The sequence below is a fragment of the Pelodiscus sinensis genome, chromosome 26 (assembly GCF_052426305.1).
Source record: "Pelodiscus sinensis isolate ZL-2025 chromosome 26, ASM5242630v1, whole genome shotgun sequence".
Taxonomy (NCBI): domain Eukaryota; kingdom Metazoa; phylum Chordata; order Testudines; family Trionychidae; genus Pelodiscus; species Pelodiscus sinensis.
Window position 1 is genome coordinate 12,824,469 of NC_143077.1, and position 27,136 is coordinate 12,851,604.

At 59.8% G+C, this 27,136-nt stretch overlaps 1 protein-coding gene across 1 annotated transcript in view; it reads right to left on the reverse strand.

Moving 5' to 3' along the window:
* Positions 1-4,334: 4,334 nt before the first annotated feature.
* The window catches only part of SLC9A1 (solute carrier family 9 member A1), a 65,441-nt gene continuing 42,639 nt past the window's right edge, over positions 4,335-27,136 (reverse strand). The window contains exons 2-12 of the mRNA XM_006134233.5: positions 23,578-24,038; positions 17,080-17,330; positions 14,445-14,662; positions 13,294-13,496; positions 12,418-12,507; positions 11,963-12,033; positions 11,032-11,205; positions 10,730-10,844; positions 9,825-9,926; positions 9,243-9,315; positions 4,335-7,258 (exon numbers count right to left, since the gene is read on the reverse strand). Of these exons, the coding sequence (XP_006134295.2) occupies positions 6,933-7,258; positions 9,243-9,315; positions 9,825-9,926; positions 10,730-10,844; positions 11,032-11,205; positions 11,963-12,033; positions 12,418-12,507; positions 13,294-13,496; positions 14,445-14,662; positions 17,080-17,330; positions 23,578-24,038 (2,084 nt within the window). The 3' untranslated portion in view covers positions 4,335-6,932. The remainder of the gene's footprint in view (positions 7,259-9,242; positions 9,316-9,824; positions 9,927-10,729; positions 10,845-11,031; positions 11,206-11,962; positions 12,034-12,417; positions 12,508-13,293; positions 13,497-14,444; positions 14,663-17,079; positions 17,331-23,577; positions 24,039-27,136) is intronic.

The following is a 27,136-nucleotide window of genomic DNA, read 5'->3' on the forward strand; positions in this document are numbered from 1 at the left end:
CCGCCCCAGGTCAGCGGCTGCTCAGAGACTAGAATTTTCAAAGGCTGGCCCTGAATTTTGGGGGGTGGGGGGAGGTCTGACATTTCCCAGTTCTTGCTTGAGCCCACCTCACACCACTGAAGGTGCTCGGCCCTCCCCCACCCCAAATCCAGGGCTCAGCACCACGGAGATTCAGGCCCCAAAGGCGGAGACTGCCCAAACCAGCAGCCACTTTAGAAAGGACGGCCCAAGCTAAGGGGAGGTGGGCACATAGGCTGAACGGAGCCTCCTGCGACTGGCCTAGCCTGGCCACCTCACTGCCGCCTTAGCCACCTACTCCCAGGCCCTTGCAACAGAAGCCCAACAGGACTGGGTTGGGCCTGAGAGCCAGGCGCTCCCACGTTCTACTCGCTGCACGGGTCTGCTTCTCTGTGCCCCAGCTGCTAAGTGGGGGGCCCAGGTGTCCAGGAGCAGAGTGGGGCGGCCCTGGCCTCCAGCGAGCTCTGAGACTCTGTCCATGGTAGCTCCCCATCCCACAGCCTAAACCCTTTGCCCAAAGCCATCTTCACAAGCCTGGTGTCAGCTTGAAAACTCCTTGTTCCTTCTGCTGCAGAGCACAGCTTCTCCAGGCCTGTCGGACTGCTGGTATGAAGAACTCACGGTGCCCACACATGTTTGAAACAGATGAGTCCACCACTGACCTAAAGGAGAATCACCCCAGGCAGTTAGCAGTACAGGGCCTATGACACACAAATGTCTTCCTCAGATTGCAAGCTCTGCAGGGAAGGGACTTCCTGTTGTATTTGCACAACACCTTACATGGGGCAGAGGTGCTTGGGGGGGAGCAGGTAAAGGAACAGGAAGTGGAGGGAAGACCCTTGCAACACACTCATGAGTGTGGGTCATATGAACAAACCCTTCCCAGGCCGGCTTTCTGCAGTGCCCCCTCCCTCCTCTAGACGGCTGACTCCTGTCCTAATGGGCTCACGTCACAGAGGAGGGGACTCAATTAAAGCCATGCCCGAGACCTCCACCAGGGAAGCTCACCACTCATTAGCGCCTCTGCAATTAGAGCTCATTATTTCAATAAGGCAGACCGTGTCAGCGTGCCCCTCCTGTGCGGTGTTGAACGCCGCGCCCAGGGCTCAGCAGGTTGCTAGGAGGAGAGATGTTTGAGTCTGCAGCTACGCAACGCCAGCTGAGCGCGTGGGCTCTCTCAAGGAAGCCGGGGCAGGCTGGCCGACTGCACGCATGGGAGACCCCCAGCCCCTCGCTGTCCTTCAGCCCAGGCCTGGGGGGCCTCATGCCAACAGGCACCGGCTTGCAAAGGATGAGACAGCACCAGCGACGCAGGGCAGGCTGAGCCGGTTCGCTTCCTAGCCTCCAGCTGGGTGCTGCTGAACGGGTGCCCACTTCCCCCTGGCACGCGAGTTTCCTTTGACGCTGCAGTCGTGCAGGAGTGCTGAGCCACTGCCACCCCCGTGCCCAAGAGGCGCAATGCAAAGAGAGCACACGGACACCGCTTCTCCCCCCAGCCCTGCAGCGAGCAGCCGTTTCCAAAGACACGGCCCCAGAACCCTAGGCTGCTTCATACACGCTCTGTACAAAGCCAGCAGTCTCCCGCCGGGGCCAGGAGCGGCTGGACACTCATTAGGCAGAGCTAGCTCTCATGGCTCCATGCCCAGGGCAGCAGAAGGCCCTGTGCCGGTCAGCTGCAGGGGCGAATAGGATGCACATACAGCAGCTCTGCAGAGATTGACCCAGAACCATGTGCTCCTCCAAAGGGTCCAAGCAAGGAGCCAGGGGAGCCACCGGCTTCTGACCCAGCGCCTCCTTGACTCTCATGCTCACCAGCACAAGGTGGTGCTGGCACCCTCGAGTTGAATGCTGGACTGGAGGAGGTTTTGTTCTTCCCCTTCATGGTGCAGAATCAGGGGTGGGAGGGACATGATCACACCCAGGCAGCTGGGCGGGGAATGCGGCAAGGGTAGTGAATATCGCACTGCCCAGCTGGTGCTGCAGGGAATAGGGGGCAGCAGGGCGTGTAGCCAGCAAGCTGTTTTGCCAGGGCTGGCCAGACCTCTGACCTCCTGCTAAGCCTGCAAGATCCAAGCAGCCTCCCTGCGAACAGCCAGGCCTGGCTGCTGGCAGATTCCAGAAGGATCCCCACCCCTCCGCGCCCCACCCCGCTGGCTATGAGTCAGAGCACCTTTGTAAAACACCTGGGAAACTGGTGCAGTCCCAGAGTCCCAGCGCCCTGATCCAAATCCAAACCCACAGGGAGAGAAAAGGCGCCAGGGGGCAGGGGAAGAGAAACACAGGAGTCCAGTCCCCAGAGCAGAGTCCCACCTGGCTTCGTGCCACTCCTCCAGCACAGCCCCCAGGAAGGAGCGAGGACCTGCTCTGCCCCCCTGCCGGGACAAGGGCAGAACCCCCAACTCCACTTCTCTGGTCCCTCGGTTGGGCCCATTCTTTCCTTTTCCATTTCTGGCTAGTCTTGCGGCTAAGGGCAGACCTGTGAGTCAGGGCTCCTGGCTCCCTTCCCATTGGCACGCTGTGTGAGTGTCACTGCTCAGTGCGCCTCAGTTTCCCCATCTCTCCTTCCTGGGTTACAGGCTTTGAGAGGCTTAGACTAACATTTTAAAACAGGCCTTGAGCCGCTCGGCCAGAGAAGCGCCTCTCCAACCGGCCTCCAAAAGAGAGACATGCACCGGAGAAAGGGTATTGCCCCCCAGGAATACACGATTTCCTACAAGGCTTCGGGGCTCCAGACACGGGGACATTAGAACAAGCGGTGATTTATGGAACTCTGCTGCAGCGGAGTTTGCTGTTGACAACGCTGCAGCAGCCAGGCACAGGGGGCACGCGGATCCGTGGGGACAAGCCCCCAGGTTCTCTTATGGGACAGCCAGGACTCAGCAGGTCAGCAGAACGCCAGCCCTGGCCTGGAGGAAGAAGGTGGAGAGGAACACACTGGTGCTTACATTTGAGCTCTGCTAGGACAGCAAGTCTCTGATCATCCCTGAGCAGGCCAGTCCCACCCTACAGCAACAGGACAAGGGCAGGTGCAACCCGCAGGAACACAAAGTCCTGGCTGGGGCAGATACGCCCTAGGAAATTCTGCTCACCCGCCCTGAGTGGGGGCTGAGTTCTAGACCAAACGGCCACACAAAGGTGGAGTTTCCTCTCTTGGCATCCCCCTCCCAGGCAGTAATATCGGAGCTGCGCATGGTGGAGGAAGGAGGAGAGGTTGTACTCCAGGAGGCTGGCTTGGCTAAGGGAGGCTATGGGTTGGGCTGCAGATCTGGGTTAACTTCTTGGCTCTGATTCAGAGGCCGTGTGAGCACGAGCAAGTCACTCCCCCTCTCTGCACCTCCATGCACACGGGGAAAGTGAGGATAACAACACTCGCCCCCTCCCAGCTGGCCTTGGCCTTGGGTGGCTAGGCTGCAAATGCCTTCTGCCAGGGACTGTCGGCCTCCAGTGGAGGACGGCACCTTGTACAATGGGGCCACTTTCTCAGCTTAGAGCGTAAGTATCATCTGCCCAATACCCCATGCTTTAAAGCCAGCTTCCCAACCGGAGGCCCAGCCGAGATGAAGTTAGGCTATTGGAGACAGAAGCCAAAAAGAGATTCTTTGTTCCTTTGGAGAGGCAGGGCTGCCTGCAATAAAAATTAGGGATCAAGCTAAAATAGTTCTGTCATTCTCCTAAACCCAGTTTAGGGAGAGTGAAGACAGCCCCTCAATCTTTGAGCATCAGCGAGATCACGGTGAATGCACACCCCCAGCTGCTGGGTGGAACTTAGCCTGCTCCTTGCTGCCTCGCCAACCTGCCAAGAACTCAGCATCCCCAGATCACTATAAGCGAGCCCTGCCTCCTTCAGCTTTTGGGAATGTTCCTGGTCTCAGGAAGATCCCCTACGGGTCTCGCTTTGCAAGGAACAGGAGCGGCCATTAGCCGGAGGGCAGAACTCGTGCCAGTGGGCTTAGATTGCGTCTAGCTTTGGGTTTGCACCGCCAGGTTTAGCTGCAGAACGACCAGAATGCTCTAGATTACTGCTCATCTTCAGTGCCACAACAGCCCTTCGCCGTGCAGAGGAAGGAGCCGGACCGTCTGGTTGTGGCTATTACAGGGAAGCAGGCAGAGCCCAGAAGAGGAGTGAAGAGATCTGCTGTTAGTGCCAGTCCTGTGGCTGACTCATCATTTGGTAAAATGCAGCCAGGGTAACTCAGGTTTTCCCATAGGAGGAGGAGGACAGAACTCACCTGCCGCAAGGCAGTGGGTTGGGCTGCTTATGATAGGAAACTTCTAGAGAAGAGGGTGGAAAGTGCTGCAAGGTGAATGAAAGCCACTAAAAATTAACATTAATTTATTTAGAATAGTCATGAAAAAAGATCCTCTTTACAGGTGTTTTATACAAGAGAGAATTTTCATTGCTTAATTGTTCCTCCTGGAGGCGGAGCACTGCTTACGCACCCAGAGACGGCCCCGTTCCGGTCGACTCCCTGCCTCCGGGCGCTCAGAAGCCATGAGCTGCAGAGAGCCCAATGTCAGACAGATATTGCACATTGGGGAACACCACCCCGCCCTCCCCGCCCGGTCCCTGCGGACGGGCTGGGCCACCAGGCGTGCGGGAGGCTCGCTGGGTGGATGGTGGAATGGAGTCACATATGGAGCAGGCTGGGGGGGAGGAAGGTGCCCCGGCCAGACCCCCGACGTCAGCGGACACACAGAAGCAGCATTGGCAGAAGGCGGAGAGGCTAGGCCACCGCCATTGGTGCAGGCAGACACTGTGTGGCTAAAAGGCACGACGCACGGCAGAGAGACGAGCACGCCGGCAGGCGCGGCAGGGTTGGCGAAGCGCTACTGGAGGGAGACAGGCGCCGGACGGGCAGGTGCCCTGAAAGCCACGCTCCCCGCACACCCTGCAGCGCCCTCTACAGGACAGGTGGCACCGACGGGATCTCAAGAACTGAAGGCCGTCAGCCCGCTCCGGAATGGTCATCCCCTCCCCCCATGTCTGCAACCCCCGGCCCCCATTTTCTATACACAGACCCAAAGCAGCAGCTGCCGTGTGTGACAGCCACATGACAGGCAGCCCCAAGGACCTCTCCTGGCCAACAATGGCCTAAGAGCCCCTCCCTGAACACACAGTGGGGAGCAAAGCTTTGCAGCCGAGGAGACCACGGCCAGACTCCCAGGACCAGCGGGAGGTGGGGGTGGGGAGAATGACGCAAGGCAGGAGGAAAGCAGCCCACCAGCCGCACAGGGGCAGGGGCAATGCAGGGACAGCCCAGGGGATGGCTGGGAGCAGGAGGCAGAACGACATGCCAGGAAGTAACCCGAGATGCTCCTGAATGGTCCATCACTGGGGGTAGGGATGCCAGCTATGGGACCCCACCCAGAACCACAGGTAAACTAGCTCCTGGAGCCTGGCCCCCTCCCCTCTGGTGGAGAGACTTCCCTGCCTGTCGGAGGCCATTAAAGCTTTGCAGTAAGGAACGTGCCATGCCTAGCCATGGAGGAGGCATCCCCAGCCAGGCAGGGCAAGAGGCTTGGACACGTCAAGGCCTAGCCCAGGTTCCCTAAGAAAATATACGCAGCATTAAAAAAAACCAAAAAAACAAAAAAAAAACCACTAACTCACAACCCCCCCCCCAATTCCCTATTTACAATAAAGCCACCCAGCCATCTTTGGTTCAGAGACACTCATTGCTCTAGATCCGGGGGATGGGGGGGGGGGGGGAAGAGTAAAAAGCAGAGTATAGATCATCAGATAACCAAGTCCCCAACCAAGCGGAGGGGCAAGGTCAGAGCATTCCACACAGAGACTGGGCCCAGAATGGGGAGTGACCTAACGGGGGGAGGGAGGGGGGAGAGGGCTGGTCCTGGAGGGACAAAGTTGGGCGGGGTCTTGCCCATCCCAGCTCGGACCTTGCTCCTCAGGGTTCTGCCTTGCAGCAAGCTCCCCAGCAGTCTATTTCTAACAGCTTTTAAATGAGAGAGCACACAGAGCGAAAGGAGACTTCCAGGACTACCCAGATCTGGCCTGACACCGCAGTGACCCCCTATGGCGATATAAATTTTTTTAAATTCTACCCACCCCTTCAAGAATCTAAAACGCTGCACACACACACCCACCCTGAACCAAGACATTTAAAAAGTTGGCTGCTGGGGGTGATAGCCTGACATCAGCCAATGCAAGGCAGCAGCGGCTGCAGCCCTGACGCTGCAAGTCTAAGCCAGGCTGGCCCCCAGCCGAGTTGGGGGAAGAGGGTGAGCTGAGCATGGCAGAGGGTGCTGGAAAGAGCAGGGGGTGCACATTAGCACCTACAGCACGGCACATGCAGGGTGGTGGGAGTTCCCAGTTCCTCTGCGGACGAACGCCTGTTGGGTGCCGCAGCCTCCACAGCGAGGCAGGCTGCCGCGCCGTCACCAGGGAATAAAGCTGGGCAGAGACTAAGCCCTGAGTCCTGCTTTCCTCCCACCGACCAGCTGGGGAGTAACTCACAAACACGCGGGTTGCAACAGTCCCTGAGTTGGCATGGATGCAGGCTGCGTCTGAGGCAGGGGACACAGCACAGATCTGCCCGGGGAGGGGGTCAGTTCTCCAGCAGCTGTGAAGCGCCTGGGTGGGCCAACTCTGTAGGTCAGAGATCTCCTTTGGGATTCCCTCCATTCAGCCAGCATCGCAGCACGGCCCAGGGAAGGCAGTCCAGGGCAGCACAGGAAAGCTGAAGACCCAGGCTGGCGCACACGGGCTCCCCACTTTGCTGAAAGTCACTGGGGTCCCCTCCTCCACTGGTGCAAGGGATTCCTCACCTGCCCCAGCCAATTGCTCACTCAGCAGCCGGCCCAGTGTAGTACTAGGGGAGGCAAAGGGAAATCAAAGAATCCATGTGCGCGCAAGCAGCTCCCCCTGCAGGCCAGATGCAGCAGCGCACCCGCTGCTACTGCCCTTTGGGGATGAATGGTTCGCCCTCCTCGGGGTCAGGCCGAGGCCCCGGGTCACTCAGGCACCGCATCATTCGCTGGTTGCTGGGGCTGTCGCCGGCGCCCGGGGTGAAGACGTCGTCAGTGCCCGGGGAGGAAGACTCCTTCACGTGCATCACAAGCCCTTCCTCCTCCTCCTCCTCGGGCGACGGCGGGAGGCGGCTCATGCCCTTCAGCTCCTCATTCACCAGGTCAACAGATTCCGGCGACTGGGGCGAGGCCGGGTCGATCGTGATGATAGGTAGGTTCTCCGAGTCCGACTTGGGCTCATAGGCCAGCGGGTCTGGAAAGAAGGAGCGAGGCGAACACAGTTAGCATCTTGGCACCCAACACAGCTGCCCTCCCTTCATCCGGAGGGCCAGGCCGAGTTCTCTTAGACCGTGAGTTAAAAAAATAGCATGCAGAAGTGGAGTCTAGTGGTTAGGGCAGGGCAATGGCTGTCAGGGCTCCCTGGTTCTATTCCCAGCTCTTCAGGAGAAGATGATCTAGTCATGGAGGAAGCGGGGGTGCTCAGAGTACAGACTTCAAAGATCTGTTCCTTGGTTAAAGGTCTCGAAAGAGGATCTCAAAGCGCTTTACACACACGGCAACAAGCTGCCACGAGCCTCGCACCCACAGCAAGGACGACGTTCACGGGAGAACGAGCGAGCACTTAAATCACTGATGAAATCACCCCTTTCCGGAAGCGCCTTTCACCCTGATGGCGGGGACGCCTGGGAGAGAGGGCACTGCTAGGGCAGCACAGGTGCCAGCTTGAGCTGCACACATCTTTCCAAGAGCCCTAAGAATATTTGCTTTGCCTGGGGCTCGGGCCAGTGCATGGGGACCTACAGCGTATGGTCCCTGCCCACTGAGTTGCATGCGCGATACCTGCCCCGAGCAGGAAGCTCAGCTCACACTCCGGGCCTGGTCTCCAAGATGCCGAGCACACCCTGCTCTAGCCAAAGTCCGTGGGAGCTCAGCACCGCCAGGAAAAGGGCCCTGAACTGTGGCAGGTCACATATGCAGCAGCATCCGCACCTGGCCAGGAACGGCTCACTCCAGCCAGCTGCAAAGGCTGCCCCTTGGTGGCTACAGGTGAGAATGGTCACAGTTCTGGACTATTTCTCTATCCTTAAAATCCAGGGCGGGCAGCCTTTTTTTGGGTCAGGGGCCATACACAGGTGAGAAAAAAAAAAAAAACCATACCCCTCACTGACCTGGCCCTCAAGTGATTGGCAAGGTCTGAATCAGTTTGTATCGACTACACAATTAGTCAATAAGGGGAGGCGCTTTGTTCCGGCTCACACTGGGTCCAGGAGCTACCCCCGCTGCAGCTTCAATGTAGGAGGAGCTGGGTGCACAGCAGCCTGGCTCCTGCTCCATTTAAACTGCAGAGCCGCAGCAGGGGTAGCTCACGGAGCCGGTGCAAGCAGGAACTAAGGAGTCCTGGCTTGTGCCAGTCTGGGACCGCTATGCCTCTATATTTGAAATGCAGGAAGAGCCGCAGAGGGCAGCTCCCAGAGCTGGGACTGCTCAGTCCTGGCTTGCGCCGACTCCAGGAGCACTGCGGCTCTGCCCCCTCCACCCTGCGGAGACGGTACAGGGAGGAACTCACTTTTAAGCTGGCTCCTGCTTCCTTCCCCACATTGCTGCCTCTGATATTGCGGGCGAGGGAGGAGCAAGCAGTCGACTTGACTCCCCAATAAGCCTAGTATTGGGTAGTCGATTACTGGACTAGTCGCTTACATCCCTAGCGTTTAGGGCTGTTAAATGGTTAACCGGTAAGCATACCAGTAAGCATGAGGCTTGCCGGTATGGGTACCAGCCCCTATTGGAGCAGGGCCCAAGCAGCCCCAGCCACAGAGGGACCAGGGGGCTGGGTAGTGGAACCCAAGGCCACAGCGGGAACCTAAGGCTGGGCTCTAATTTAAAACAGTTAACTGGTTAAGTGCTAGTATCTAACCGGTTAACCCTCTTAACATCCCTAACAGTGTTCCCTAAAGTGCGGAGCATGTTTTGGGGGCAAGGGAGGGGGAGACACAGAGAGATTGCTGCCCTGCTGCCGAAGCGAGGGCTGGCAGGTGGGGGGACGCACACCCACACGGCTGGTCTGGAAGAGGCACAGGAAACGGCAGGAGACTGTCGCCATGACCAGAGCCGGCCTTTTCAGGAAAGCGTAGAGAGCTGCACACACACGGAACAGCTGCTGTAGACAACACCCCATTACCCAGTCTCTCCTGGGCCATCCTTGGAGACCACCCCCAGCTCCTGCAGCCCCCACGTACCTGAGCCGATGCGTGCTCTGGACATGGTGGGAGAGTCGAGCTTGTGCGATGGGACCGTCAAGAAATTGTTCATCTGGAACGAGAAGGCAGAGCAGGCGTGAGAGCTCCCAGTTCTACCGGGCCGGGAGCCTTGGCGGGGGCAACATCCCACCGGGGATGGGATGAACCGAAAGGCAGGGAGGAGCCCAGCGGATCCACCGGAAATAGATCCACCATCCCCGGCGGCACGGCCAGCAGACAGGAGCTCTGGCCAGCCCAGCTGCTCTGATGAGGGAGGCATTGTAGAACCAGCCAGGGGAGCCACAAGTGGTCCCATAGGGCAGGAATAAAAGGGTCTTCCCAGGAAAGTTCTTCTATGTTGCAACTTGCGGAGGGCACGATTCCAACGGCGGGAGGCAGCTGGGTTACTTTAGATGCGCCAAACCCCGCCGTTAGCTGGAAGGAGGGTTGGCTCGTTTCACTGGCTGCCACTTGGGCCCAGCTTGTAAAGTCTCCTCCCGGAGGGGTGAGAAACACTCTGTGCAAATACCCCCTTCCCCGACCAGCCTGCAGCAGCCATCAGCTCCTGCCTCCCCAGCGCACCTTCTGCTCCAGCTGCCGGGCCTTCTGCCTCCTCAGCAGCATCTGGTTCCAAGCTTCCTCGTAAGGGTCGGCCACCAGCGTGTGCCGGTTGTAAGAGCGCAACTGAGAAGGGACCGGTAAGGGATCAGAGTTAGACACACGGGAAATATTCTCTTGGGAAGCAGAGGCGAGAAGCGGGGACCAGCACAGGGACACAGCTGTCTGCAGGTTTCCAAGCAATACCCAACATGGCGTTCCCAAAAGTCTCCTGAGCTAGCGCCCAAAGGCCATCGAGTTCAACCCCCACACAGAGAGACCTGTGCTCCTAGTGCAGCCCGGAGCTTCTGAAAAACACCTGTCCTCCCTACCCCGGCTCACCCTCCTGGCTGGCTACCAAAGCCCAGCTTCCCTCCTTCACCCGGCAGCACAAGAGACATCAGCCCCCCACTACACAGCCAAGAAGCTCTCAGGGCTCCCCATTAGCACCTCCTGGCCCCGTCATGCCCACAAAACCCACAGCTCCTACCCCAGGCAGGATTTCCCTGTTCTACAGCTGAGGAACCAAAGCACCGAGAAACAACAGTCACGTGGCAGAGCTGGGGAATTGAACTCAGCTGTCCTGGGGCCCAGCCCAGGGCCGTAACCACAAGGCCAGCTCTCTTCCCTACATGCTCAGCCTCCCGCCCAGCTGTGTGGTTCTTCAGGCCAGCGGCGGTCCCACTTCAGGCTGGGCCCAACCTAACGAGGGTGGGGTGAAGGGACGGACCACGTAGACAAGGGGATGCAGCAGGCAAGTACACCAAGGGGCGGGCAGGAAGGGCATGAGGAGTCCCAGCTGCTCCGTTTAGAAATGCTCCCATTTCTGCCCTCCCCGGGGATCAGCTGAGCCACAAGGGGCCGGCCTGGGCGTGAACTAGGGTCATTACCCTCTGCCTGGTTTTCTGGAGGTTGTTGCGCAGGATTTTGCGGATCTCCTCCTCTTTGTCCTTGGACAGCGCTGGCAGGATGCGCTCCACGGGCAGGGCTTTGGGATTGATGTTCCTGGACGGACAGACAGAAAGGAAGCGAGGCTCAAAGCCGGGTTTCGCGGCAGCCGAGGGGGGAGGCGCTGGGTAGAACAGCCACCGCCTCCAGCCCAGGTGACACAGGGGAGGGGGGAGGAGGTTTAGCCCAGAGCCACGGACATAAGTTGGCTCCCCCAGGGCAGCCCCCTGCAAGCAGCACTCACTGCATGGAGACTGTGGAGATGGCGGAGGGGATCTTGCCGAGCCCCCCGCTCTCCACCAGCTCGATGGCCTGTTTCATCTCCATCTTGTGGTAGAAGGCAATCAGCTGCGGCTCTTTGGACCGCTCCCCCGCGATCAGGCACTTCTTCATGTACTTCTTGTTGAAGCGATTCAGCCTGCAGGAGGGCGGGGAGGGGGGTGTCAGGCAGCGACCCTCAAGTCCCTCCCGCCCCATGGGATCAGCATCACGCCCAGCATCTCCGCCTTCCCTTCGGGCTGGCCAGCCCAGCAGATCCAGATGCTCTGGGTGCAAAAGTTTGGGCCCAGCGGTCAGACATGCCCCTTCTACCTCCCGGTCCCAGAACACTTCAGAGACTGAACATGCACATGCCCATCAGCTGATGCTCCATTCGCCTCCACGAGACATCAGGGCCAGAGAGCCGGGACCAGTGAGCGCCATGTGAGCGGCGGATCCACGGCGCACGGCAGAGAGCTGCTGAGTCACTCAGTGAGGAAAACGAGGGCCAAAATGCAGCCTCCTTCCCCCCCTCTTCCTCTGGGGTTGGCAAGCCCCTCCCTCCCTCGACAGTGCCCCTTGGCTAGTCCCCTGCACTAGGCAGGAGGTGACGTTGACTTCCCATGCAGGGGAAGGTGGTTATGGAGTTCGCCCTGGGCTGTGGGAACCGATGAGGTGGAAGTCGAGGACATTCTGGCCAGTGGGAGGGAAGGAATCGCAGGCCTCCGATGCAGCATGGCTCCATGCAGCGGCTTCTAGCCAGGGGTTCCCAGCATGCGCGGGAGGGAGCTCGGAGAACAGGGGGACTGGAGCTCACTAGCCTGTGTCTAAAATTCTTGCTTCTCCCCCCCAGCTCCTGCCGCACACACACCTCCCCCGGGGGTCAGAAAGCCTGCATGAGAGGCATCCGCACTCACTTGTCTTTCCAGTGGTGGTGGCCGTAGTGACCGCATATGTCCTCGATGCCCGTCAGAAGATGATCCAGGAACTGGAGAGGGCGCAAAGCAAGCCCCAGAGGTTCAGTCTTGGCAGCATGCACCAGCCAGGCCCCTGCCCCTCCATTCCCCAATTCACCCCCAGATGGGACGCTGAACTTTGCTCAGCCACTGGTGGGGATAGCAGGTCCGGCACCAGCAGGATTGGCCTCTGGGGGGCAGCACCGGCCTACGACTGGCTGCTCTGCTACTAGTTACAGCAGAAAGGTCTTGGTTCGGGGAGGTGCAGAAGATGCACAGACCGGCAGTCACTCACCTGGCCCCTTGGATACCAGCTCATGGGCAGCGCCCGCTCTGTACGCCTGCCCAGGTTACAGTATTTGGAGAGGGCGAGCAGCAGAAGGTGGGAGGGACCCCAGCTGGGGGGGCGCCATTACCTGGGTGTGAATCTCTTCGTTGATGGAGCGTTTCGTCTCTTGCTTCTTCTTCACAGCCAGCAGGTCCACCAAGGGGCGAATGGTCATCCCCTAGGGAGGAACGGAAGGGGCTGGGGTTACACAGTCAAAGAGCCCTCGCCTGGCAGAGAGCGACGCTCAGGCTCCCCCCTTATGCTGGAGCAACCCTGCCCTCCCTGGAGTCAGCGAACCAGCTCCCTGTCCTGTCACAGGATAGCACGGACCCGGGTCCCCCCTACCTCCCAGGCCTGGGACAGCCATGGCTGGAGACAGGAACCAGGCTGAATATTTTCTAGTTGGGTCGCATCCTCCACCGGTGAGGTACAAGCCACCCTGCTGTTCCCTTGTGCCATGGGAATCCAGGGCTCAGCCCCCAGCAGGCTCATGTTCTAGGGGACCCCTCCCTATATTAGACACTGACGCACCCAGAGGATGCCGGGCAGAGGCTGAGGCCACCCTGGACTTGTCCTGGCCTTTGAAAGCTGCTAAGAATCACAGAGCTCAGCAAGCGACAAACCTTTGGCCCACGTGGCATTCCCCAGCAGGCGGTCCCGAAGAGCAGGACAAAGGCAGGGGACTGGCACTACCCCATTTGGCAGCCAGTGAGGCCCGCACAGTGGACAGGACGGGCCCATGGCCAGGGTCCGAGCAGCTGGGCAAGGAACATCTTGAGTCACGTGCCTGTCCCTCTCCCTGGCAGCGCACCGGGCTATCCAGCCCACGAGGGCTCTCACAGCTCATCCTCGCCAGCAGCCCCCCCAACATTTGCGCCGGGGAAACGCTCCCGCCGGACGCCCCTCCCCACGCGGCCAGGGTGCCGGGCGACGCACCACGGCGAGGAAAGGGCGTCCCGCTTACCTGCACGAAGACCGTGAAGAAGATGACGGTGATGATGGCCGTGAGGAACATGTCCCTCATGCCAAAGTGCTCGTAATCCAGGAGGTAACCCAGCGAGAAAGCAATGGCCCCTCTCAGGCCCCCATAGGCGATGATGAACTGGTCCTTGGGGGTCAGTTTCACAATGCGGAATTTGTTGATGAACCAGGTGAGGCCCAGGACACCTGGAGAGGGAGAACCGGCAGGGGGCCAAGCAGAGTCACACTGTCACGTGCACACACGCGGCCCGGAGAAGGTCAGCCCTTGGCGGACACCAGCCACGTGGAGCACGAGCTGTCTCCGCCGAGGGAGCTACACTGGGGAAGGGGGGGGACATGAAAGCAAGAGACTGACACTGCTAGAACCCCCCTGCTCCGTGGGGTCCCTCTCCCCATCCCAGCTCCTGGCTTGCAACCCCCCAGCTCTAGCATCCTCGTTCCAGGCCTGCAGGTGCAGCATAGGACCTGGCGGAGCCTAGGTGAGAACCTCCCACCGGTCGGCGCCTAGCCCAGGCAGGCAGAAGCCAGAGGTCACCACTTGGGAGGCTGCTCAGGGGCTTGTGACCAGGGCTGGGCCGGTCTCAGTCCAGTTCCCAACAGACACGTGTCTACAAAGGCACGTCCCACGAGTCCCGCGCCCGGGCTCAGCAGGGGGGCGCCGCAGCCCAGGCAGTGCCAGAGAAGGGAACGGGAACACCCAGTCTGAGGATAAGTCGTGGCCTGTGGGCGCCAGGGCTGTGGATCCAGCGCTCGGCTCACCCAAGGGTTGGGATCTTCCTAACGGGGACACATAAGCGAGGGGCCCCTCTGACCCCCAGCCCCATTCAGCCTGTGAGCCAAGGCAGGCTGGGCCCCGGCCCTCCAGTGGGGAGGTGCCAGGGTGTGAACGCAGCCTGCCGCTTCCGAAGCCCGATCAACGCGCCTCCCAGCCACCTCCTCCCGCCGTGCCGCACACTCCCTCGACGCCGGGCGCGGACGAGAACAGCAGCAGCTCCTATTTAGAGCTGAAAGGGAAGCGGGAGCAGCCAGCTTCACGTGGCCGGACTGCCGCTCTCCATCTTGGGTGGGGGGGGCGGGGAGGTCTGCGCGCTTGACTAGGGCACGAGAGCGACCCCACCGGGCCCCGCGCCTCACCTAGCACCCTGGCAATGAGGCAGAAGATCAGCGTGCTGATGACAAAGGTCCAGTTCCAGTAGTGCTGGCCGGCCACGGTGGAGACGCCCAGGAAGATGAAGATCAGGGTCTCGCTGACGCTGCTCCACATCTTCAGGAAATACTTGATGGTGGTGTGGGACTTGTGGGAGATGTTGGCCTCCACGTAAGGGCGCATGACCACCCCGGAGGCAATGAGCCTGCAGGGAGGAGGGGGAGGGGAGAGGACTTAATAGCAGCCATGGAAACCAGCGCCTGGCAGGACTGGCAAGCAACACCTCGCCCTGGCGCAGGGCTGGCCTCAGCGGCACCTCAGGGCTCCTCTGGTCGTACCACAGCTCAGCCAGTCAGCAGAGAGGGCAGCGCTGCACAGCCCCAAGGACCAACACCCGGCAGGTGGGGCCGGAGTCTGGGACGTGGGAGGTAAAAACTCGTTTAAAACCTTCACCGGGCCAACTCCGTGTTTGACCAGCCGCTGGGCACGACCGGCCCAGCCAGACTGGAGCAGCCTCCTGCCCCTGCTCCAGCCTAACCGGGCCGGGCCCACCCACCGCAGGCAGGGGCTGCCTCCAGCCTGGCCAGGAGCCGGTTACCAGTTAGTCTCACCTGGTGAGGGATGCTTACCGGGTAACCAATTAACCATTTAGGTTCCTACCCCAGGCCCACCGGCAGCTGCTTGGGGCCTCCACGCTCAGCAGCAGAGGAGTCCCCAGGCAGGGCAGGGCCGGGCCCAGCTCAGGCCGGGGACTGGAGGCAGCCGTTGCTGGAATCCAGCCCCTTCCCCGGCTGCTGCGGCACAGGGAGCTTTGTTAGGAAGGGCCCAGCAGGCAGCATCCGGCCCTCTCTGGCAACGAAGCTCTGCAGTGACTCACTAGGCCCACAATGCAACCCATAGGGAGTGGGGAGGGCGGGGAGAGGCTGCAGAAGTAACAGGAGCTCCAGCCACCTGCAGGTCCTCAGGATCGCTCCAGGAACCACCAGGCTGCAACGGATGACTCGCAGCTCGGCCCAGACTCGGCTAATCCCAGCGCGCAGGCTGCAGGGCAATACAACGGCCGCACAGGCCTTACACCCCTCCCCCCCCGGCTATTTGCAGTCCCATGAGCCTGAGCCACTGGACCTGGGCTCCCACTGGCTGTCAAGGGTGGGGCTGGGGCAGCGAAATGGACCCTGCCCACAGGCCTGCCAGAGCTAGAGTCGCAGGATCAGGAGACTGGGTTCTGCCCCAGCTGGAGTGAGCTTGAGAGAGAGGTCTCTCGTGCCTCAGTTTCCCCACTGAACATGCCTGGAGGCCCTCCTACGGCCGTGCGACTCGAGTGCAGAAGAGCTGCACTGCGGAGAAGGAATGAAGGGGTCCACCCCAGCTCGCTCTTCGGGAGCAATTTAAAGCCTGAAAAGGCCTCTGATCCCTGCAGGGTTTGGTTCTCGCTGGTGATCACCCCGGGTCCAGCTGACGTGCAGGAAACTCACGTGTGGGAAACCACAGCGATGCAGCGACTCCACTCCCAGGCCGGAAGGGACTGCTACAGTTACTAGCCTGACACTTCTCTGAATGACTTCCTGTTTGCGCGACAGCAGACCTTAGACAACCCCCCCGCTCGATTTAACAGGCCGGGGGGGAGGATCCGTAAGCTGCTCTAAGGGTTAACCACCCTCACCTCTTATTTCCAGCTCCGTTCCTCTGGTCTAGGGCAGACCCCTGCCATGGGGGCACTGCACGGGCAGGGCGCAGGCTTCCCCCAGCGCAGCCAGTCTGCACTAGTGCCCTCGACCAGCAGGCTCAATGTAGTTAAACTGGGGCAGCCCATAGCACAGACAGCGGTGGGGACAAGCACCCGGCGCACGGAGGCGCCTAGAGAACCATACTACCTGCCGCTACTGCGGGGAACGCTAGAGCGCCCGGCGAGGGATCGTAACCGGCTGTCCCAGGGTTCAGACAAACTAACAGGGGTCGGGAGGGGCACACGACCCCCAAGTTGCCTACTGGGGGGTTTCTTCCGCCTTCCTCTGAAGCTGCCCTTAGAGAACAGACACCAGTTGAGTGAACCAGGGATTCAGTGCTGCCATGCTACGTCCCCAGTGGTGTCTCTAGGGTGCATGATGTTTAACCGATTAAAGGGGCCACGGGCGGGAGAGGTTGCGTCAGCCCCGCTGGGTGGGAGCCACCCCCCAATCTGCTGAGGCAGGACTGGAGTGGCCCCCCTACCGCAGGCAGGGGCTGCGCCAGCCCCCACCGGTTAACAGTTAACCAGAAGCATCACCTGATAAGAGTGATGGTTACCAGTTAACCTTTCACCTCCCCAGGTGCACCTACACTTAAAAGGCCCCAGGAACAGAGCTGCTCCACTAGACGCCACCTACGCCGGCAGGAGGGATTCTCGAGGCTGTAGCAAGGGGAAAGGAAGAATTCTTCCGGCACCCGGCGATCCCTCCCCAGGGACTCAGCCTGCTGCTTGGGCAGAGGGTGGGGGGGAGAAGAGGAGCATGCGGATTCCCCCCCCACCCCCCCGAGTGACTTCATGAGGCCAACGTATTCTCTAGAGCTCTGCCCAGAGAATTCAGCCAGGGTGGCGAGTGTCTGGGGGGCTCCCAGCCCGGCCGCCCAGCCAGGACTCACGCCATGATGCCGGAGAGGTGGAAGAGCTCGGCCGACAGGTAGGCCATGTAGCTGTAGAGGAAGACGAAGAGAGGCTCGATGACGCGGATGTGGGAGGTGAAGCGGGAGGTGAAGGCGGCGATGACCCCGTAGACGACGCCGACGAAGACGCCGCCCAGGGACACCACGAAGAAGCTGAGGAAGCCCAGGACGATGTCGGTGACGGTCACCTGATCAAAGTTGGCGTACTCCTCGAAGAGGTGGTAGAGCACCTGGAAAGGGAAGAGAGACGGGGCTATTTCCAGCAGCCAGCCCTGCTCCTCCGAGGCACAGGGAAGACGGGCAGTCCCCTCGGGGAGCCCTGCGCAGAGGCCGCCAACATGAGAGCTGCATCAAAGGGACAAGACATTAGCCTCAGACACGGCAAGGAAGCACAGATCTGAGCTCCTGGTTCCGCCAGCCCCCGTCCTGCTGCGTGTAGCGGCTGGCCCGGGATAGCTGTTCAATCCAATCCGAACACAAGTGGTGCTCAGCTGCGCACGACAGACAAACCCAGGGACGCAGCAACTGGGAAACAGTAGAAGGACCAGCCCCCTGGCCACCTTCCCGTCCGGTGTGCTGGTACCTCCCCTGATTGCCCCACTTGCCTGCCTGCAGGGAGCACGGCTCTCCGCAGCAAGCCTCACCGCTCCCCTTGGCGCGTTCCAGGAGGGCATGTCTAGAGACGCAGGCCTCGCTGTGTCTGTACAGCTCCTAGCACAGCAAGACAGAGCCCCTGTCCCTGAGGCTTTACAGCTTAAAACGGACACGACGGATTAAGGCTGGCGTCCCCCAGGGCCGCGGAAATGGACAAAAGTCAGCCCCGGGCAGCTTCTGAGTGGCGTACTACAAGGGGGAGGCCCTCAACGTCCAAGAATCCCTGCCCAAAATTCGGCTTTTGAGCCAGCCCCCCACGAGCACCGCCACTTGCATCCTCTGGCCCCTTGCTGCCTCTGATAAAGAGGCAGGAGCAGTGGGGGCAGGCAGCTCCATGGAAGCCGAGATGCGTAGAGAGCTGGCTTGAAAGCTGCTTCCCGCATGTACTGGCTCCTGCCTGCCCCCCTCACCCGCCACGCTGCTGCCTATCAGAGGCAGTAGCTTGGGGGTGGGGGAAGGGGAGGCAGGCGACTCCATGGGAGCCGGTGCTCGTGGGGAGCCAGCTCTCCCCCAGCACTGGCTCCCGCCTGCCCCCTCCGCCCACACACACTTGCCTCCCCCACCAGAGGCAGCAGCATGGGGGGGCATGTGGTAGCCTCTGTAGGAGACAGTGGGCGGTGGCTCTGCAGGAGCCTGCATGAGCAGGGAGCCAGCTTAAAAGCCAGCTCCCCAAGGGCACCAGCTCTCCCTCTCCTTGCTGCCTCTGTATCAGAGGCAGCAAGGGAGGAGGGGTTGCAAGCCCAGGCTCATCGGTCAATCGTGTAATCGTCTACACGCCAACATCTCTGATCTCCACAACCAAAGCAGCCCTGTCGCTCACTGCGCCCTGTGAGCTGCTCACAGGGGGCAGAGCCATTAGCCAATCCCAGCTGCAGCAGTGCGCTGGGGCTAGGTACCGGCGCCTGCAGCGTCAGCCCCGGAGCAGCACGCCACGAGAGAAAAGAGCTGGCACCTTCCCCGAGGCCTGGCAAGAACGGTTCAGAGCCTCTGGGGCAGGGGGTCTCCGGCAGTGTGGGGCAGACCATGGGCGACCAGGCCACACCCAGTCAGGACACCTCCCTCTCGTCGTCGGTCGTACCTCAGTTTCCTTGTTGCCCCTGAGGAGGCTACCGAGCGGCCACGCTCCAGAGCGGGGAGTGCGGAATGAGCCTCCAATAGAAGAAAGCGGGAGGTGTTCTGCCGTCCGGAGCACCGCGCTCCAGCCACCGGGGAAAGCTGAGGCCGGCGCTCTCCCAACCAGCATGTGGGCCAGGATTTCCTGAGAAATACCCCGGCCCCATGCTGCAGCTACTGTTCCCTGCCCACGGCTCCCAGCCTCCTGGGGGGGAAGAACCCGTCCCTTGCCAGGGGAGGCTACTGTCCTGGAGGTTACGCTCAAGGCCAATCGCTTCCTGTTCAGGGCTCCAGCCAGGCAACTCCCAGAGGGGGAGCGGTTAGCTCAGCCGCCAGCTTACCCCTGCCCCCTCCCCTCCGCGGCACAAGCTCCTGCCCCTGCAGCGTGTCTCTGACAGCCAAGCCCCTGGCTCAGTGCTCTCCGCAGCCCAGAGGCCTGGCCAATGCAGATCCCTTCTCTTTCGTTTCACTCCTGGGACAGTCCCCCACACGGAGGTTTGCTCCAACCTCACCCGCCGGGCGGCCACGACGGAGCGGAGCAACCCGGCAGAGCTCAGCAGGCGGCTGGGTCACTCCGTTTACTGCGGCTCCTGGCGCCGCGGTGAATGCAAAGGCCTCTGCCCCTCTGTGCCAGGCCCCGTAATCCCCTTGGTCAGGGAAGGGATGCAACGCGGGTGGGGATAGTGTAGTCAATTAACAGATCAGCAAAAGCATAGAGGTTAATGCTACAGACTACATGCATTCCCCCACCCCCTGCCAGTGTTTCTTAGCAAGCTGGCCAGCAGCCTGGCTCAGTACCGGCTCGCGCCGGGTCTGGGACCTACCCCTGCTGCAGCTCTGCATTTAGTGTATTGGGAGCCAGATGGGCAGGCAGCTCGGTTCAGCTCCAGCTTGTGCTGAGTCCAGGAGCTCAGCCCCTCTCCTGGACATGGGCCGCTGCCACCCTGCGCTGCTGCCTCTGCATAAGAGGCAGCAGTGTGGGGTGAGTGGCAGCCAGTCCATGAGGGGAGCTGGTTTTTAAACTGGCTCTCCTCGCAGACCAGCTCCTGTCTGGCACCCCACGCTGCCTCTGACACAGGCAGCAGCGTGGAGCGGCAGGGAACTCCTCGGGAGTGAGGCCGGAGCGCACTGGCTGCTGGCCCCACCCCGGGGACTATAGAATAGTCGAGTAACCGATAAGAATTCAGGAGGTTAATCGACTATTCGATTAATGGATATTTAACATCCCGAGCAGGAATGGGATGGAGCTGGGGCAGGAGCAGGGGCTGGAAGAGGCGGGACGGGGCAGGTCTGAGGAGAAGGGGGGTCATCCCTGGCCTTGTACCCTTCGAGGGATGGTCCTGCCTAGGACACGGGCATGGAGCAAAATCATGCTGCTCGCCGGGGCGGGTCCCGCATCCAGCTTGCCAGAGCTCCGGTCACGCTTAGCTAGCGCATCCTGCTAATTCTTCCCTTTCCCAGCCACTGCCCGGCGAAGCGCCTGTTCCAGCTTCCATGGCCGGAGCGTTGCCGCCTCCCCTGCGGAAAGGCCGAGCTGCTTATTCAGAACGGGGGACCGAAAACAGCTGTCTGGCGGGAAGGCTTCTGAAGCCCGAGGAACCGGTCCCGTGGGGAGGGGCTGGTTCTGCCCTGCAGAGATGGAAGGGGGAGGGGGAGAGCCTGGATCCCTTCCCTCACCGTGAGCCACACCTGAGCACCCAGCCTGCTAGACAAGCTGCCAACTGCAGAGCCCTGGGCCCTTTCCCAATCCAGGGAGCACCAGAAACCTCTCTTCACCCAGCCGGGGGAAATGCCGCCTCGCCCGCACGGACCAACCCCCTCCCCCTCCTTTCCCACGCCAGGCCGGGCACCTGCTCCCCTTCGGCAGGGCCAAGCAGCAGGCGACCGAAGGCAACAAGCAGCCCTGTGGCAACACGCCTGGCCCAGCCAGGAAACGGCCACTCGGCCCCGTCACTGCCCTGGTCGACTTGGCTGCGGGGAACAGCCGAGCAGGCTCCCTGGGGCTCTGTAGAAAGCAGAACGGGAAGGTGCCTCCTGAGAGATCCTCCAGGAAGGAGGCAGCCGGTCACTTCCACAGGACACAGAGCAGCCAGGCAGCGGAGGTCAGCGGCGATCACACTGCTCCTGCCATCACAAGGCAAGTCTCCCCAGATCCACATCCCTGTGCCAAAGGCTTTGGCAGGCTTCACGTCCACCCAGTGCACCCGGCACAACTGGGGCGCTGCGCCTCCCCCGCGGCAGCGTGGGCCCTGAGCGTTTGCCTTCCTGCACAGCACCTCTCAAAGGAGGGCTCTGCGGGGGCGGTGCCTTCCGTGCGCTGTACTGCTGAGTAAGAGCAGTCCCGCATTTCTAGCCCTCAGCTTTGCAGCACACACTGAGCCTATTTACAGGCCCATGGCCCCTGCCCACACAGCAGCTCAGCACAACTGAGCTGGAAGCCAGCACATGTAAGAGACGCTGATTTCACTCCAAGATTAGCATCCTTGTTGCCACAGTCACAGACCTTCATAGACAGGTGTAAGAGCTCCTGGCTATCCAGCAATACCCTGTCTGAAGGGATATGCCTTAGTTCTGCAGCCTGATGGTTCCCCTGAATGATCCTGGCAGGCCATTATTTAGGTCTAGATCACTGTTCCCGCTCATTTTTTTTAAACTGTGTGGGGGATAAATTTTGTTGTGTGCACAGAAGCATACAAGAGTGTGCACCACCCATAGAAACAGCACACCTAACTGTGGGTGGCCATCGAATCTTTCCTGCACAAGCGCTCAGCTTACAGGGAACACTGCTCCAGTCCGCATGGATGGGACTGTCAGGGACCACAAATGCCTCCAAGCAGGTTGCCAAGACCCTGGCGAGTTTTGATGCCAACACACGTGGCAAACTGCCGGATGATTTCCAACTATTTGCTCCCTTCGGTCAGTGCCACACGTCCCCTCCTTGCCCGTCCCTCCTCTCCCACGAGCAAGGGGCAGGCAGCTCTCCTGTCACGACCCCCCCATTGCTGCTGAGCTCCGGCTCCCACCACAAGCCCCACCCGCCCCCCGAGGCTGGGAGCACATAGCCAGTCCACGGGGAAGCTGGTGCCAGCTGGGCGAGACCCGGGTGTGGAGAATAACCCTGTGCCAGCTAAGCTGGACCTCTGAGCCCAGCCCTGGGAGAGGTTTTCCCGGACGTGGGGCTGCCTGGCTGGGCAGCAGCACATAGCAAAGCAGGTCACCCCTTGCCCTTGTGCACGAGTTTAGCCAGGCTTGCAGTTTTGCCCTTAGAGGAAAGCTCAGCAGAGTTTTCTATAGACATTTCAATAAATCCTCCGGGGCCGGGGGGAGGAATTAGGGGCTCGGCCAAGCGCTCCAAAGTGTGCACATCCGCTCTCGTTTAAACAGTCCCAGGCAGCGCTGATCTAGCCAGATGGAGAGGTCAGAGCAGGCTGCATAGTGGCGGTAGGAAAGGAGAGAAGAGGCCGCTGCCCTGGGCAGTGATAGGCTCGCGGCAGGGAGGAACTGTACAGCTTTACCCAAAACACAGAGTAAAAAGGTCAAGCTAAGTCCAGCCTCAGGAGCCTTTGCGGGGGGAAGAGGGGGCAGGGAGAACTGTAGCTGGGTTGCTTCATTATCAAGCGACCGGGTGCGTATCAGACAGGCTGTTTCCTCTCTGTCTGGTTCCTCTCCAGCCCTGTTGCAGCCCTCAGAGGGGGATCGTGGCAGCACTTCTGCCATACCAGGGAATAGGGATGTAAAGGGTTAACTGGTTAGCACTGTCTTACTGGCAGGCTTACTGCGGTAACTGGTTAACCAGTGTCCGGCCTGCCCGGGCCCACCCCCCGCAATGTCGTGCAGTGGGCCGGTTAACGGATCAAACATATAGTTTAACCAGGTAACATTTAAAATAGGATTTTACATCCCTACCGGGGAAGATCCCAGGAACCCAGCTGCCCCCTCCCACCAACCAGAGGGCATCAGCACTCCCAGGGATCGGTTCAGCAGGGCACGTAAAGGAGTAGGCATTGGTGGGTTCCCCACCAGTGGTCCCTGCAAGCTGTGTACTTGCGAGACATGTCAATGCTTCCCAGCTGATTAGCCCACAGCTAGATTCAGTGTTTCTATTGGTGGTGCACATTTGCACATGCCTCGGGGAACAGGAAAAAAATTATTCCGCACATGGATGGAAAAGATTAGAGAGAACACTGGCCCTGAGAGCTCCAGATGACAAGCCCTGCCGAAAGGCTAACAGCATCATCCCCAACAGGTAAGTTGGGCTACGTCTGCCCCATGGGGGGGGGGGGGGGGGGGTGTCCATTGGCCACACGCCTGTGCAAGCTGGAATTTGGCCAGCGTCCTAAAAATAGCAGTGAAGATGCGGCGGCACAGGCAGCATAAGCTCACTTGACGCCTGTCCCCTCCCCCAGGCCAGCACTCACCCCTGCACACTAGCCTGCACTACCCATCCGCACCGCTCGCTACAGCGCAGCTGGGTTCAGCACCATTGCACAGGCCGCGAGTCGCACCACAGGCTGCAGAGACGGCAGTAACCTCCCACCACTCCACTGACTCACCCAACCAGAGTCTAAGCAGGGGGCTAAGTCAGTGCAACTCGCACGCCAAGGCTGAGTGAGCAACACCCAGCAACACCCAGCCCGCTCCCCTCCCTGCCGCCCCATCTAGCCTCTGCTGCCCTCCAAAACACAGGGCCTCGCAAGCAGCTCCACATACCACAGTGACGGCGTCATTCAGCAGGGATTCCCCGAACACCAGGATGTGCAGGAGCTCGTTGATGTGGATCTCCTCGAAGACGGCCAGCACGGCCACCGGGTCCACCGCTGAGATGATGCTGCCGAAGAGCAGGTTGGCCAGCAGGCCGATGTGATTCAGGCCGGTGCCGCTGATCTGGCACACGGCGTACATCAGCCCGCCCAGGAAAAAGGCATTCCAGAGCGTCCCCACCACGGCGAAGATCAGGATGGTCCCCAGGTTCTCCGTGAACTGGCGCAGGGGCAAGAAGTAGCCGGCATCCAAGATGATGGGTGGGAGGAGGAAGAGGAAGAAGATGTCGGACTTCAGGATCGGGGGGCTCTCCCCCACACCCTTGATGAGCCCCCCAACCAGCAGCCCGACCACGATGAGCAGGCAGCTCTCTGGCACAATGTTGGACACGGAGGGAATGACGTGGAAACCTAGGTGAGAAAAGACAACCGCAGCCACGTTACAACAGGCAGTCCTCCCCATGGCAACAGGCATCAAACAAGTGACATACACAATAGAATGGCCTTGTCATTAAGGCACTGGCACCCAGGAGTCCTGGAGTCTATGCTCTGCTCTGCCACCGATTCTGTGCGGCCTTGGGCATGTCACTTCATCACTGTGCCTCAGCTGTAATGAGGGGTATTAGTACTGCCCTCCCTTGCAACTGCAGACAAATGCATGTGACCAGCTCCGATAAAAGTGTGATAAACTAAGATGATACAAGTATCAGAGGGGTAGCCGTGTTAGTCTGAATCTGCAAAAGCGACGAGGAGTCCTGTGGCACCTTATAGACTAACTGAAGTGTAGGAGCATAAGCTTTCGTGGGCAAAGACCCACTTCGTCAGATGCATGCATCAGACGAAGTGGGTCTTTGCCCACGAAAGCTTATGCTCCTACACTTAAGATGACACAGCAGATCAATGCTGCTCATTTCCAGGGAACAAAAGTGTCTATGAACTTCCCCAGGCAGTAGCTGCCACCTGTTAATGGCGTGGCTTTGCGGCCACCCCAGCACTGCCCCGTCCGGAGAGCTCAAGCTGCTGACTGCTACAGTTCTGCTCATCAGACCTACAAAGCCTATATTCAAACACGCCCTCTATGGACCCTGGTGGGGAGCAGGCTGCCCCAAGAACGCTGCTACAAAGGACACAAGGCCAGCCCAAGCTGGCTTTTGCAACCCATCTGTAACAGGAGGATCGCTTGGCACAAACAGCTGGGCCATCCCCCCTCGGGGACCAGGGTCACGCCTGCTGCAGGAACAGAGTTAGGGACTTGGGACCTTGCTCTTAACTTGGGGCATGGGGGTGGGGCCAGGAGCACAGCATGCAAGCTCACTGTATACTAGACTCAACACCCACAGAGCTTCCTTCCCCGGGTGCAAGAATTGTTCACACCTGCTCCGGCCCTTGCGCCACAAGCATCTGACAATCCTCCTTAAATCACCAGCTCAACCCATTCCTCCAACGCCGCTGTAACGCTTGGATTTTATCCAGTGCTGTATTTAAGATGAGGGTAGCATATGTGCCTCGCCAGTTTCCTGTCACGGGGGGGATTTTAAATGAGAAATCCCATGCTTTTGTTAGCAGTTGGACTAGTTCGTTCTTGAGTTTCTTCCGCCCTCACGGCTGTACCATCTGTTCGCGGTGTGCTGGCGAACAGGAAGCCTTCCCCAAGTGAGAGAAGGGGACTAAGTTACCAAACTGTCAGGCCTACGCTTTTCTACGTGGATCATAAGCTTTGGGAGAAGGGACATCTTTTTGTTCGGTCTCTGTCCAGCATCTAGCACACTGGGGTCCTGGCCCAGGACTGTGGCTTCTAGGCACTACAGATACATAAATACAGAAGCTGCAGCCCTTATGGCAGCACAGATAAATTCCCGAATGAGAACCAATTCAGCATGTGCAGAGATTCTGGTGCTGCCCATCCCTTCACCACCAGGCTGCTTGAGGAAAGCTAACAAAGCTCTGGTCAGTTTCCTGCTATCCAGAACCCAGCCTCCAGGCCCTGAAGGGATAAGAATCGGGTTTGGTTCTCTTGAGGATTGACTGGAGAAATGAAGGTAGCGGCACCAATGGGCCTTGGGACTTACCATGGGGGAGGATGAACCCCCCTCTGGGCCTCCCCACATCAACAAACTTTGTTTGTTTTTAAAGAGCAGCATCCTGCAGGGCACAGGCACCTTTTGGGCTAAAGGGTCCTACAGGGCTGAGGGAGAAAAGAAAAAACACGTACCGGTGGCTAGGGAGACACAATTTATCAGCCACCTACCAGCCAGAGACGGGGAGGAGAGCTGGAACCCTGGGGCAGACTCCTGCCACGGATCTCAAGCCCCTTCTCTTCTCCAGGAGCTTAGGGGGAACGGAGCGGCTCACCAGAGCATCATTGCTAGAACTTAATGGGGATCCCGATTTGCCCTCTCCACCCCCAGCTTCGGGCTAGTCGGTTTAGTTCTCTGGCTAGCAGACTGCTGGCAGGCTGTTCAAGGCACTAATTAAGGAAGCGGAGAGACTGGTAACATTTTAATGCTGCCTTAGGGAGGGAAACAAAACCCAACCCCCCCTCCATCTCAGCAGGTGTCATAGCCGCAAGGTAAATGAGCGAGCCAGTAACTGAAGCTCAGGGACGAGGCCACCTGCAGCTTACGCATGAGGCAGAGGGGGCTTCCTGCCTTCCAAGCTAATGGGGCAACGCCAGCACCTGGCAATGGGAGCAAACAGATCTGGGTGGCAAGCGCCTAGTTGAGCAGGGAAGGCTGAGTCTCTGCTCTGCAGGGACTGCCTGCTGCTTGCCACTGATTTCGTGGCTAGAGCGGCACAGCATAAATCTGAGTGCAAGGCTTCGGGTCAGGCAGTGAGTCAGCAGTTTGCTCTGATCGCTAGACTAGACCACGTCCTCCCCGGGAGGCAGGATTTGCAATGAACGGGTCTGAAGGGCAGAAACAGACGAAGTTGCCACGGCAGTTTTCGCCGCCTTCCAACTGCGGCGCCCCCCTGCGCGCGAGAGGTGGCTCGGGGGGTCTTCATTTCCATTCCCACCACACGGAGCTAGTCAGCCTGGGGTCGGGCTCCCGGCTGAACAGGACTCTGCAAAGCTCCAATGGCAGAAGTGGCCTTTCCCGGCCTTGGCTCATACAGCTACGGTGAGGGGAGAAGGAAAAAATGCTTCGTGCTCCTGCCGGTCTGAACTGGACTGACCGCATAGGCCACCTGGCTGCTCCAAGGGGAGAGGCTCCATACTGTGAGGAAGCAGGTGTAGCTCACTGCTGACTCTTGGGGGGGGGGGGAGAAGGGGGTCACAGGCACTAGCACCAAACAATTTTCTTTTCTTTTTTTTTTAAATGGGTGAACATTAGTGCTGGGAGAAGACGCAGGGCAGACGATCCCCTGGTTACAGGACACATGGCTTTTCGGACTAGCCCACTTCCGTTGCCACTACCCGACCTAGCCGCATCTCTCCCTTTCCACGCCGCGTAGGGTGACGTTGCTCCTTAATACCCGGGTCTGTTTCCTAGGGGATGGGTCTTTAGGCA